Source organism: Grus americana, chromosome Z, assembly GCF_028858705.1.
Source record: "Grus americana isolate bGruAme1 chromosome Z, bGruAme1.mat, whole genome shotgun sequence".
Lineage (NCBI taxonomy): Eukaryota > Metazoa > Chordata > Aves > Gruiformes > Gruidae > Grus > Grus americana.
In genome coordinates this window covers 16,070,749-16,085,739 of record NC_072891.1, presented here as the reverse complement: position 1 = coordinate 16,085,739, position 14,991 = coordinate 16,070,749, and the positions used below count along the sequence as shown (strand labels likewise).

Sequence of the window (14,991 nt, the reverse complement as noted above, 5' to 3'; positions counted from 1 at the left end):
TGCTGTACACCTTCCCAAAGAGGAGTGATTTCAGTATAGCTGTTTACTTTCAGCTTCCTTCTTATATACCAAAGTTACTCAGATGTCTTTAGTATCTTACAGTACAGAAATGCAGAAGGGCAACTCCTATGTTTCAGCCTTTTTAGACTGAGAATAAATTCTAAATTATGACTGTAGCAAGGCATGTTGGGTTCACATTCTATTTTTTTATGCCTGACTAAGGATGATTTTGACAACGAGAGGAACTGGACTCAGTTCAAGATTCCTAGTTTTAAGTCATTGCTTTGCCATAGGTTTCTTATGTTGACTTGTAAATTCAGTTGAGTCCAGTTGTACAGTAGTACTTAGCATCCATTTGATCAGAACAATTAGCCAGTTACTGAAAACCATTCAGCATGTCTTATAGGGAAGTGGTCAGAAAAATCCTTAATGCTAATGAGATGCCATGGCACTTTTTTTAGGACAATGTCAGGATATAAATAAAAATATCTAATATCTTTAAATATAGTGAGACTGTAATATTGTTTTAACTGCAGGTACCGAGAGGCTATTCACAAGTGGGATGAAGCACTTCAATTAACTCCAGAAGATGCTACGCTTTATGAGATGAAATCACAGGTAAAGCATGGCAATTCTTTATCAGTTTAGAAATTAAAAAAGAGAACATTGTGGTTGTGAGCAGATACTATGCAACGTTGTGTAGTTGTTGTGCACGTGAACTACAGCACAGTTTAGGGTTTTTTGGTTTTCTCAACACAACAAGGTATCTTTTAACATGAAGTAAAATAATGCCGTTATCCAAACCACAATAAACAACAACTTTGTTAGGACATGAATTAGGATGTTACAATGTGGAAAAAGCAACTGAAATATTTAAAAATTTTACTGGGAGGAGCAAGGAGAGCCTTACTGTGATAGATGAGCAGATTTGACCATTAAAAATCTGCCTGCTTTTTCTGAAGAGTTGGCTTAATATTATCAACATTAAACAGGGATATGGTATGCAAAAGATATGCTCCAGTCTGTTTTCATATTAAGCATTGCATAGATAAATCAGTCTTGGAAAAGAGCATTAAACAGAGTATACTTACGATGTCAATCCATCTGAGCCTTTATTTTAAAGCTGTTTTGAGGAAAAGGCTTGCAGCCATCAATGCCTCACTAAAGTCAGGAGATCTGCTTGTAGTTTCAGTGTGTTTTTGTGTGGCTTAGATGGCAAAAGTGCCAGGATCCATTGTTTTGTTTGGATTGGGAAGCTTTTGTCTCCATCTGTATGCAATGGTACAAAAATACTTATTTTTTTCTGTTTTAAATAAAAATGCTCTTCTGCAAAAATTATTTTAATTTAGATTGAGGATGAGAACAAGAAATGTATGGCTTCTTTCAACCAGTTGAACAGATTAGAATGGGAAAAATTATTTTTAGGAAGGTAGCTACTTAAAATATGGCTGAAACATACATACTTTAGATTTAGAAGAAAGGAAAAGAGAAAGAAAGATCATGGTAGTTTAGTGAATGTGTTATGTAACTTTTAGGAAGCTTGTGTATTGTTTAGTTTTAAAATCTTTATTGTTATTGTAATTCTTTTCTTGTATAAAAACCAAAACAACACCCCCCCAAAAAAAACCCCAAACAACCCAAACCAAAAACCCAACCCCCAAAAAACCCCTAACAAAACATACGAAGCAAAGCTGGCTGTTTTCCAGGGTGTGGTGACTGCTCTTTTTTCTCCCGGATGCTATCACATCTCCTCCTCATAGTCATGTTGTCTGCGAAGTGAAGAAAGTTTGGTTCTGCAAAAGAGTTAATTAAATAATCATAAGCGCATTTCAATACAATAATGCTGAAGGAAGCTTTCATTTTATACAGCTGCAGAATGTTTACATTTTACTTGGTTTTGCATTTGGTTTGAGAAATACTTTATGGCTTTAAAGGTTTTTCTTCCTGAATTATTTTGGGAGAAGTGTATTGCTGGATTGTTTTGTCAATGTGTTATATGTACACAAGGAATCCAGATAGACTGTTAGGAAGAACCGGGGAAGGGTGTGTATGAAGGGTTGATTTCTGACTTGGTTCATTAATTTGAATGGTGTTGGTCATAAGATGCAGTAGTTGGGTTTAATTTAAATTTTTATAGTGCAGTTCTCTTATTCTATGCCCTACGTGTTGCTGAAAAGACGGCATTTGTTCTCTCCACTTTCTCACCAGGCTAGATTTGTAGTCAATTATTTCTTCCTAACTGCTAAAACAGGAGGCATATATCTGTTTAGAAAAAAAAAAGTTAAAATATCTTCATGCATATTGTTCAAACCTTGTGGAAATTCTGCGGTGATACTTCCTCTTAACTTGGGCACGCTTAGGATCAGATCTATATGTTATTTAGTTAGCATATTAATATTTACAGATCTCCTGTATGATTTAGGTGCTTGACTCTAGCTTGGCAAGATCATAGAGCAGACCCTCCTGGAGACTATGCTCAGGCACATGAAAAACAAGGAGGTGATTGGTGACAGCCAACATGGCTTCACTAGGGGCAAATCATGCCTGACAAATTTAGTGGCCTTCTATGATGGGGTTACAGCGTCCGTGGATAAGGGAAGGGCAACTGATGTCATCTACCTGGACTTGTACAAGGCATTTGACACTGTCCCGCACGACATCCTTGTCTCTAAATTGGAGAGACATGGACTCGATGGATGGACCACTCAGTGGATAAGGAGTTGGCTGGATGGTCACATTCAAAAAGTTGTGATCAACGGCTCAATGTCCACGTGGAGAATGGTGACGAGTGGTGTTCCTCAGGGGTGGGTACTGGGATGGGCACTGTTCAACATCTTTGTTGGCGACATGGACTGTGGGATCGAGTGCACCCTCAGCAAGTTTGCCGATGACACCAAGCTGTGTGGTGTGGTCGACACAGTGGAGGGAAGGGATGCCATCCAGAGGGAACTTGACAGGCTGGAGAGGTGGGCCTGTGCGAACCTCATGAAGTTCAACAAGGCCAAGTGCAAGGTCCTGCACGTGGGTCGGCACAATCCCAAGCACGACTATAGGCTGGGCGAGGAATGGATTGAAAGCAGCCCCGAGGAGAAGGACTTGGTGGTATTGATTGATGAGAAGCTCAACATGAACCAGCAGTGTGCGCTTGTAGTCCAGAAAGCCAACCGTGTCCTGGGCTGCATCAAAAGAACTGTGACCAGCAGGTCAAGGGAGGTGATTCTGTCCCTCTACTCTGCTCTTATGAGACCCCACCTGGAGCACTGCGTCCAGCTCTGGGGTCCCCCAGTACAAGACAGACATGGAGCTGTTGGAGTAAGTCCAGAGGAGGGCCACAAAGATGATCAGAGGGCTGGAGCACCTCTCCTATGAAGACAGACTGAATGTGTTGGGGTTGTTCAGCCTGGAGAAGAGAATGTTCTGGGAAGAACTAATTGCGGCCTTCCAGTACCTGAAGGGGCCTACAGGAAAGATGGTGGAGGACTGTTTATCAGGGAGTGTAGTGACAGGACAAGGGGTAATGGGTTTAAGCTGAAGGAGGGTCGATTTAGATTAGATATTAGAAAGAAATTCTTTACTGTTAGAATGGTGAGGCAGTGGCACAGGTTGCCCAGAGAGGCTGTGGATGCCCCTGGATCCCTGGAAGTGTTCAAGGCCAAGTTGGATGGGGCTTTGGGCAATGTGGTCTAGTGGAGGGTGTCCCTGCCCATGGCAGGGGGGTTGGAACTAGATGATCTTTGAGGTCCCTTCCAACCCAAACCATTCTGTGATTCTATGACTCCTATGTACTTACAGAGTTCTGTGGTAACAAAACATCTTAAACATGTAAACCTCCATTGAATATTTACTTGTATTTGGATGCCTTTACATCAACGCTAGCTTCAATGAAAGATCTGTCTAGCCTAGTATCCTGACAACTTCCAACAATGAGTGGCTGGGAAAGAGTCATACAAATGGTGCAAGCATGTAGCAGTACTTCCCCCACGATCCTTTCCCCAGCCTCCAGCAAGCTTTGGCTCTGGGACTTCTCTGTCTTTAGAAGTGCTTGAAAGATTTTTCTTCAACAAATGTGTCTTATGGCTTTCTGCTCTCATGTAAACTTTTAGAATCTGCAAAGCTATGTGCCAAGGAGTTCCAAATCTTAATTATGCACTATTGGGAGAGACAGAATAATATTATTCTGCGTTAATTAGCAGCTTTCCAGGTTGCTGTGAAGGTTACTAACTTATGTAGCAGTTCATTTGTACATTTAATTTTTAACTCCACTAGTCAAGAAATTTTGCTAAGATGTGAAAATGGTATTGGTCCTATAATTTTTTTTTTACTATAGTTCAAAGATTTAACTGTTTTGCATAAAACAGACCACCTAGTAGGGTTTGTTCCATGTTGGAAAGAAATGGTTCACATGCTCTGATGCTGGCTTCTTAACACAGGGTGTTTTTTGAAGTAGCCTTTATTTTGCAATTTGAATTTCTTTTTTTTTTTTTTTGACTTAAAGTAAGGGAAAGGTGTTGAAAAGGACAGTTATCCCCAGTGGGACAAATTAGTGAATAGCTCTCTTGTAACAGTTCTTTATTATGGTCTTATGCAAATGCAGAAATTAAGCTAGCTCTTCAAAATTACTCTATTTAATTGAAATTATACTAAAATGAAATATTTTCACGGTGAAAATAACAGGAGAACAGGGAATTATGTTAGCTTACCAGGATCCGAACTATGATGCAGTGACTGATGCAAATGGGTACTTACTATGACATCCTTCAATCGGTGCTCCAGCTGCAGGACCTCATACTGAGGGGCGGTTGCTTACTCGGCACCCCAGTCCCTGCATTTCAGCTAAATGTCAAAGGTGAGTTGGAGGAGTAAGGCACACGGCTTTCCTGCTGACCAGGGGGAGCTGAGAAACCAGCTGTGTGACTCTGATTCGCCTTGTAAAATGTCTTTGCCTGTCTAATGAAACCATTGGTGAGTAATGAAAGCTGAAAGGATAAAGGAACTCGGGCCTCTACTTTTACCATGCCTTTGCTTCCTTTCCTGAAGAGAAGTGCTGGGCAGTTGCACTGTTTCTCTTTGGTTTCCCTTTCTGGTATTGCATAACACTTCTGTTACACTGTGAATGAGAACACAAGAAAAGTTTATCTACAAAATATTATGCATTTATAAAATTATTTATTGAATTTTTTTTAACAAAACCTCCAATCTTGAAATTGGTAACATCTCTTTAGCATGCACAAATAATTATTAGAGATGGTTTTTGCAGTATGACTTATGCCTACTGGAATCTAATTAGTATAATACATAATTTGATACCTTTCTACTTTTAAAGGCACTAATGTGAGCTGTAAAAATCTGTTTTTGCCAAAATAGGAATACATAATTAATTAAAAAAATACTGTGGTTAATATATTCAAATTATACTGTCGTAGAGCTGACTAGTTATTCCAATCCAGCATACCAGCACAAATACTGCAGCTATTACTGTGTAGCTAAATGAGAAAGTTATGGTAGCTCCAGATCTGGAAGAACTATACACCAACTTCGGCAAGGGCTTGACCACCATTGGGCCTATGAAAATCTGCCTGTCTTGGTACGTGAGTCACATACTACAGGAGGTGATTCACGTTAAGAATTACTTTGTGTGATATGCAAAGATTCTTTGTGGTCTATGCTAATTTTCTTTCAGTGAGGAAAAGTCTCCTCATGAAGTATTTTCTTGTGAGAATTAACATCAGATGGAGTGTTTTGCACGGGCTTGAATATCAGTGTATCTTGTTACATTTATTAAGATAATCTTATGTTGCGTTATATAGCAGCTTCCCAGTTTGTTAGTAGTTCCTTTCGCAGCAGCGAACTTAACATTTTAAATACCCTGTTGTTTAATATGCAGCTCAGATAAATATGCTAATGACACAGTAGGAGTTTGTAAATATTTATGGTAAATTCTTAAAGATCTGTATTTTAACAGATGTAGGACAAATGTCTTTCAATATTTCTGAAGAGTGGAAATAGTATTTAAAGTTCTAAGTTGTCGATGACATTTGCATTAAGTGTGTTTCCAGAAAAACATACGGGAATTGTGGAATTGCTCAACTGCTTCAAAAACCCATAAAAGTGGTGAGATCTTTTTCCATTGCTCTCAGCTACTCTTTGATCCATTTAAAAACAGATTATTATGGTGTGTGGAGAGGTTAGGGATGCACTTAGGGTGTTCTTTGCAGATATTTCAGTTACCAGCCTAAACTGCTCCCCCGTTGCAAGAACAATGACTGGCAAGTAAATGTTTATGCTAGCAGTTAATTTCTATATTTTTGTTTTAAAAAAAATCTTTTAAAAAACCCCCAGCAGCAACAGCCTAGTGCTGATTCTAGTATTAGATAAGTAGTATCGTAAGTATATTGAAAGGAGCATACGAAGACTACCTATGTTAATGCAGTCACCAAGACTGTTTGAAAATCGTTGTGGGCTAAGTTTCTTCTTGGATAATTTTATTGCTGCTTTGAATTACAAAGATGGAGGAACAAACTTTGAGCTATTCTTTGGTCTGAATGTTTATATGCTGGACTATGTGGTACTCTTTCTTGGGTGAAGAGCCATGTTAAAGGACTTATGGTATGATATATGTAACAAACTCTCTTGGGAATCAGGCACGCTACTATTCTACACCACTGGATCATGTTGCTCATCCAGTGATACTTCCACCTCAGATCTCACATAACGTTGTCAAACACACAGCGCAACTATGACAAGATTCCTGAAGTACATAATACAATTTTTTATAGATCTTTATAGAAACAAGTAAATACAAATGTAAACAAACAGGTTTATCTCCATTTAATAAGATTTTGGATGTTGGAGCGAGTCCAGAGGAAGGGCCATGAAGCTGATCAGAGGGCTGGAGCACCTCTCCTATGAGGACAGGCTGAGACAGTTGGGGTTGTTCAGCCTGGAGAAGAGAAGGCTCTGGGGAGACCTAATTGAAACCTTCCAGTACCTGAAGGGGTTCTACAAGAAATCTGGAGAAGGACTGCTTACACAGGAGTGTAGTGACAGGACAAGGGGGAATGGGTTTAAACTAAAAGAAGGTCGATTTAGATTAGATGTTAGGAAGAAATTCTTCCCTGTGAGGGTGGTGAGGCACTGGAACAGGTTGCCCAGAGAAGTTGTGGCTGCCCCCTCCCTGGAAGTGTTCAAGGCCAGGTTGGATGGGGCTTTGGGCAACCTGGTCTAGTGGGGGGTGTCCCTACCCATGGCAGGGGGGTTGGAACTGGACGGGCTTCAAGGTCCCTTCCATCCCAAACCATTCTGTGATTCTGTGGTTCTATGGTTGTCATCAACTGCCTGAGGATCTAGTTTCTGTACAACCCTGCATCCTCAATTTTCATTCATTGAACAGGACCAGGATTCCAGATGTATGTCTCTTTTTTTTTTTTAAATAGGACAAACCCATCATACACATATTGAAATCATTCCATTTCTCCTGTCCTACAAGTTTTCTTAATCTTGAACTTAGTGGAGAAATATCAACTTCCACCCATGCAGGAAGAATCCTGCTTAAGAAATGTTAAGGTTCCCAAGACACGACCAGACTCACAATCCCAAGTTTACAGCATAACAAATCAGCTAATAATTGCTGATTATTTTTAAATGTTTGTGGTATTTTGTTTAGTTTTTTTTTAAACTGGGGTGTAGTGAGAAGAGTTTACCTCAAAACATTGATGAAAACTCCAGAAGGCTATGTAGCAAAAAGCATTGCTGTGTGGTGCAGTGGTAATTGCTTTGCAGCGTGGATAAATGTAAACTGCATATAAGTAGGAAGAATTTTATTCATCAGTGTTTTGAAATGGGTTTCTGGATGGAAGAAGGAGTTGGGTCAGTTTCACTGGACTTGAAATGTATCTGCATACAGTGATTCAGCTTCAAGCCAGTGAGCTCATCTAAAACCAGGACTTACTCAGATCCATAACACTTCCAAAATACTGTGGGTAGGACAGGATGGGTCATTCTACTGCCTGGATTTTTAATACTTGGTCAGTCTCCTGATGACAGTTGCTATGTTTAATTGTTTTTTTGCCACTGAGTTCTTCTAATTCATCTAATCTGTCTCATATAAATATATATATATAAAAGCTAGATCTGTTAAACTAAGTCACAGTAGTGACATGGATCTTCTTTGTTTCAATGCATATGATAATGGTAAGTCTATGTTGGAATAAAGTAAGTTCTGAAAATCTACCTACTGAACATCTTTATAAGACATTTCCCTCTAGTCATTTTTAATATATATGTGCATGAGAGTCTTGAGTTGTTTTTTCTGCTTCGTAAGATTTTTTTTCTAATTGTTTGATAAGTTTTAAGAATGTTTTCTAATGAAGTGTTATCACTACAATCAGAAAATAAATCAAATATGCAATGAGATTACTTAACTGTGAAACTTGAGTGCCATCCTGCTAATTAAGTTTGCAAAAGAAAAGTCACCTGAGAAATTAATTTGAGAGCAACAGGAAAGGAGTAGAATCTTAGTGTGTCAACTCTTAAAAGGGTATTCATTAGCAAACACACACATCCTCATTGTTACATTTGGTGATTCTGGAAAATAGCCCTTTTCTGTCAATAGATTAAAGACCTGTTTTGCTGCTAGTATTGTCTCTTTTGTAAAGGTTTTCACCAGCATAATTTTGATAAGTATAAGCTTCATATCTTCATACTGTCAAATGACAGTTATATTTGTGCATTTTTCTGAATGCATGGCCATCTAAAGACTCTTTAAGTTGTTGCTAAAACATGGAGGAAGAGGGATTTAAATGGATTTTTCAGTGATACATAGTTCCTCTGTGAAGCATCATCCTATTTGGTTGTTGAAAAATATCTTAATGCAACTGAGTTAGTTTCTCTAAAAAGTAAACATCTGTTTAAAAAAGAATGTTCCATCTTGAGTACTCTATTACAATGGTTTGTGACCTTTTTAGAGTAATGCTTGCTTGTTCCTGATTTCACTAGTAATCTGCATGTTTTGCAGGAAGTAACTAGCAGAGGGTGACAATTATCTCTGCTGTCAAAAAAACCCCACCAAAACCACATTGAAATTGGTGTGAATTTAACTTGAATCAAAAGAGATTGCACAAAGTTACTGATGAAGTAATGTAATTGTATGTAGGTCTGGACTGATGATGATGATGGCTTGCAGTTTAGAGTCAATTGTACTGAAGTAGTCCATAAAAGATTAAAAGAGGTTCAAGAGTTTGTTGTACAATAGAGCTCCCAAAAAGAAACACTACCCACACAGAGGAGTTCACTTTACTTTTTTGAAAAGAATTCAACCAAATCAAAGAACATGCTTATTTTGGAGGCAGTTCTTGGGGTGGTGGTGTTCTATTTATTCTATTTTCTGCAGAATAAATATTTCATAAAAGTTACTGAAGTTAAATGTCTAAGTATAAACAAACTTGTAAAGAAGATAAATTACTGTGACAATGAGATAAGATTGAGCAAAGCTGAGAGTAGCAGAAAGCATTCCACTCAAATTGGGTGTAGGGACTGCTACTGGTTTCCACATTCACATTTCAGTCACACACCTGAATGAAAAGATAATAATTTTCTAAACAGCTCATTTCAAGCATATGGGCTGAAATGAAAGAAGACCTGGGGGCATCTTTGTAAGAGGGAGAAAAATAGCCCATTATGCTGATGCCATGTTGGAGCAAATAAGAGTAACTTATTAAAAAACAGGTAAATAAAAGGAAGCAAATAATACAGATTTTTACAACGAGAGAAGAAAATTAAGTTGTATACAGTAGGAAGTGGGAGCCAGACTTTGAACAAGACATTCATTAAGTCTTATTTTTTATAAAGTCAAATGGAATTTGGTCCATTATGGTGTGATATGTGGGGATCAAAGAAACCAATAATAAAAAGAACATAAGCAAGACAATTAAAAGAGTTTTGCAGATAGCAAAATAACCTTGCTCTTAAACAAGGCATAAATGTAGACTAAATTTATGTGAAGGAGGAGAAAATTAAAAATTGTTCTATCAGCACTACAGATAAAAGAAAGATGATTTGGGAAGGAGGCAAGAAGTTCAGTTCTAGATATGTTTAAACTAGCAATGAGTTATGCAAGAAGATCTGAAATGCAACGGAAGTAGTATTTCAGAGTAGCTACATCCTTGAAAATAAGCCTCACATCTCGCATTGTTATGCAGAACTCAAGATTATTATATTATTCAAGTATGTATAAAGACTGAAGTATATGATGTTCATGAAATGCTGTCTATGGAATTAGAAGTATGATTGTGGGTTTTTGTTAGACTGCCTTGTTAAGCTGGTTCAGGATAAGAAATCTATGTTTTCAATGAAGGCCACCAGTATAATTTCTATGACCTGGCTTCCCCCTTTTCGGACACCCCCTGTCTAAGGGGCACATGTGTAAGGAGTGACAATAATCCTTTAGGTACTCACCTTATTAGTGAAATGGAGATCACGCTGGACTGTGTGTTATTGGGCAATGATGTATATACACACAGATTTGGTGCCTGACGTGGCTGTGCGCTGAGTATGCGACAGGCACGTTGCACGACAAAGGGGGCTACAGCACACGTGGCTCCTGTCTGGCTTTGTCGTGGCCATGTGGCCTGCCCCAGTAAAAGGACTGAGCACCTCTTGTCAAAGCCGAGCAGCAGAAAACTGTATGCTACCAGTGGAGCTTTCTTTTTTTATTCCTTTTTCAGCATCACTTTCCAGATGTAGAATAACTTGAGTGTTTGCTGGTTCAGTTTTCAAGTAGCAGCAGTATCTAGCATGCAGAGGTATATTACTGAAATGATAATAATACCACAGGTAGAGTAACCCACAACAAGGCTGCACACATTCAGGTCTGCTGTTGTATGTTCATTTTGATGATCTCTTCACCTGAAAACAAAAGTGTAGGAAAATAGCGTGCATTAATAAGTTTATTCTTTTATAATGACTGACAAGTATAGCTGAGTCATTTTGTTAATAACTGAAAAAAACACCTATGCTGGACAAAATGCATATGCATTTAAATTTGTATTTGTTTGAAGGTTCCTTGAGAAACTGATGCCGTAGTTACTAGGAGCACAGTAATTACCACCATGATCTGGAAGAGAATTTTTAAAGCAGCTGTCTAAATTAGTACACACAACAGTCATAAAATAGATGAAAGTGGAATTGGTCTTTTATTAGTGAGGTCACAATTCAGTAAACCAAGCAGTAAAATTCATTAAAAACTACGAAAGATTTCCTAACTACTTACACAGATGTTTTGGAATTCTGTTGCAGTAGAAAGTACTGGTAGGAAATACTGAATACTCAGGATGCATAAAAATGTTCAGGTGAGTGTATACTTGGATTTGTTTTTTCTTATGAGAATAAACACACTTATGAGATTAATGTAAAAGCTAGCTGATAGATGCAGAATCACTTAATCATGGTAGGATGTACACCTATCCTCCTAGTAACAATTCGATTAAATTCATAGGTCTGCTGCAGATAAGATAACTGCACACAAAAATGCAGTTGAACTGAAGGTTTTGGAAAAATACATAGTATTCATTACAAACTTTACTTACAAAGCACAGTCATGTGCTCAAAACTGTTGAGGAAGAAAGGGACAATGACATACAGCTGCGGGTTGTTTTTTAAAGATTTTTAGGTACTTCTAAATTCCAGTGTACAGCCTATTAAATGGAATTAAAGAGAAGCCATAGGACTAGTCTTTAGAAAAATTTAGTCTTACTAAAACAGCAGTAGTATGGATCCAAATAGTTTATCAGAAGCTGTGCTTCCTTTGTTCCTTGGGTACAGGATTACTTTCTGTAGTAAAGCTTTGCCTTTTTTTTTTTTTTTTCCTGTACTCACGCCAGTGCTGTGCAAGTATTTTATGTTAATTAAAGTAAATACTCAAGATTATTGCATTTGAATCCTCCTGTACCCCACACTGATATTCATCTGTTTAACATATCGTAGAACATTAAGGTTAAATAAATGCTTTTTGCACTTCAGCAATACTCCTAATATGTTCTAATATTATTCATCATGCTTGCGGGTCACTTAGGATGAAAGTGGTTGCCCACACATGAGTCTTACTCTTGTGGTTGACATTCTCATCATACTGTAGGAATGCAGTTGTCATTTGTTTCTTACACTGGTATCTATCACCATAGCATGTGGGTGTCTGAAATCATGATCTCAGAGTGATGCAGGTCTTCAGGTAATGTGCCAATCTCATGGTGGTCTTGGAAAAATAAGGCAAGCTTTAAGCCATGTTATGTATTGTTAACTATGATTTATAGGCTTAGTTATGGAGATTCAATGCAAGGAGTAGAATACTATGGTAACAGGCTGACACTAACCTGTACTGCTGAGTAAAAGAGATTTCCACATTCGGAAACCACTTTTTTTTGTTGGTTTTTTATAGTGTAGGTGACTTCATGTCTAAGTTAGGCTTTGCTATTGCAGCATGCTTACTCTCCAAATACAACTGTCATTGTTAAGGGCTGTTTCCATGCTGAATTACGGGGATTGCTTCTATAATTATATCATGTGCACTGCAACTGTATTTGGTAGATTCCAGTCTGTTATTAAAAAGAACAAATACAACCCAGAAGCTTTTCAACAATACTTGTTTATTTGTTGTGTTTAATTCTCAATGTGTTTGTCCTTCAGTGTATTCTGTTATGATTTTACAGAGTATGGGGTTTGTGGGGAGGAGGGAGAGGGAGAGACACCTTCAGAAGCAATTCATCTGCTTCTCATGGAGTTACTTAATGGTTCAGGTGAATCATCCTCTAGCATGCCTGTTTCTCTCCATGGGCTATGGAATGAGTCTGGATAACTATCTGAGATTAGACAACTAATTTTTAAACAAGTAAAAAATAACCAACCCAAGAACCTCCAATAGGTCAATGTCCTTCTTATGTTGGGGGCCCCAGTGTTGGATGCAGGACCCCACCTGGAGTACTGCGTTCAGATCTGGGGCTCCCAATGTAAGAAGGGCATGGAGCTGTTGGAGTAACTCCAGAGGAGGGCCACAAAGAGGATCAGAGGGCTGGAGCACCTCTCCTATGAGGACAGGCTGAGACAGTTGGGGTTGTTTAGCCTGGAGGAGAGAAGGCTCTGGGAAACCTTAGAGCAGCCTGCCAGTACCGAAAGGGGGCCTACAGGAAAGCTGGAGAGGGACTGTTTATCAGGGAGTGTAGTGACAGGACAAGGGGCAATGGGTTTAAACTAAAAGAGGGTCGATTTAGATTAGATGTTAGGAAGAAATTCTTCCCTGTGAGGGTGGTGAGGCACTGGAACAGGTTGCCCAGAGAAGCTGTGAATGCCCCCTCCCTGGAAGTGTTCAAGGCCAGGTTGGATGGGGCTTTGGGCAACGTGGTCTAGTGGAGGGTGTCCCTGCCCATGGCAGGGGGGTTGGAACTAGGTGATCTTTGAGGTCCCCTCCAGCCCAAACCATTCTGTGATTCTATGGTTGTGTGATAAAAAGCTGGGTGAGATGAACCTGTCCTTAGTTATTGAAACAATGGTTGTTGCCTAGGTAATCCCAGAAACCTTACATCTGTTTTCAATTTTGCTTATTATTCCTCTTATTTTTCTTTTTCTGTCATAGGTCCTTATGTCTTTACATGAAATGTTCCCAGCAGTACATGCAGCAGAAATGGCTGTCCAGCGAAACCCACGTTCTTGGGATGCCTGGCAGACTTTGGGACGTGCCCAGCTTGGATTAGGAGAGATATCACTGGTAGGAAAACAGACAACATTAGTACGCTGAACTTGTAAATCACATCTTCTGAATTGTGTGTGAATGAAAGTACAGAACTACCAAGGTAGCAGGATATCCTTATGTAACCTGAAAGTAGACAGAGAAAAAGGTTGTTGTTATTTATCTCCAGTATTCCCTCCACTTTGTTGTTTTTCACAAATGCTTCCTGTGTGGTTTTGTTGCTGGGCTTGTGGAAGCCATTTGTGTTATATACTGTATTTACGTGGTGGCTTTATGCAATAGAATATGTTGACATAACTGCACATACTACATTCTGGGTACTGTACTACTACAGCACAGCTCACCACAGTTTAAAGATGAAGGTACTGTGAAGTCCCAGTTAATATTCAGGCTCAGTTTTATACATGCCTGTTAATGAAATTCTAGTATCTTGTTTTCCCTGTCTCCTACTCTCTTGCTTCAGGTGCCCAGAGAGGTTGTGGAGTCTCTTTTTCTGGAGATATTCAAAACTTGCCTGGACGCAACCTGCTCTAGATGATCCCACTTTAGCAGGGGGTTGGACTAGATGATCTCCAGAGGTCCCTTCCAACCCCCACCGTTCTGGCATTCTGGAATTCTGTGATTCTGTGCAGCAAATCATGTGTGTGCTCATTCATGCTTTCCTCTGGCTCCTTGACCCCAAATGGTGGCTGAAGTTGCTTCTTTTCTTAATAAGACAGCAAAAAGGCTGGGATGCTCTCCAGTAGCTGGAATGCATCTTTTCTCTAGCTGCAGCTGTAGGCCATGGTGCTCTCTTGGCCAATGATGTGATGCAAAGGGAGACTCATCCCCCATGTAAGATCACCCTCTGCCTATAGGCTATACACCTGTAAATAATGTAACATATATAGTGTAATAGTTTTCTGCTAGTTAGTGTGGAAACATAGTGAGTGAACTCTTTAATTCAGACATGTTGAAAAAGTAAATTAGAAAAATAATTAATTGTGAGCTCTCAGATAAAAGAAAATATTGGTTTTATTTTATTTCGAATAGAAGCAACCATGTGCTGGTTTGATACAAACAATTTTATTGTTAATTTAGAGTGGTTTTGCAATGTTTGGACTGAAAATTTTTAAGAATAAAAAATAATTATGATTTTTTGAGGGAGTGTAACAGATCATGCAGATCAGGTAGTAAGGAGCAGTATTAAAAAAACCCACCAAAAAAACAAAACCTAAACAATGAGAATAACATAAGACAAAAGCTGTGTGATGCAG

The 14,991-nt window shown here is 38.8% G+C and overlaps 1 protein-coding gene across 2 annotated transcripts in view; it reads left to right on the top strand.

The window, feature by feature from the left end:
- PRKAA1 (protein kinase AMP-activated catalytic subunit alpha 1) overlaps window positions 1-14,991 on the top strand; it is an 87,658-nt gene that overhangs the window by 61,869 nt on the left and 10,798 nt on the right. For both annotated transcript variants that reach the window (XM_054810280.1, XM_054810282.1), the window contains 2 exons: window positions 537-618; window positions 13,622-13,753. In XM_054810280.1, coding sequence (XP_054666255.1) covers window positions 537-618; window positions 13,622-13,753 — 214 coding nt within the window. The remainder of the gene's footprint in view (window positions 1-536; window positions 619-13,621; window positions 13,754-14,991) is intronic.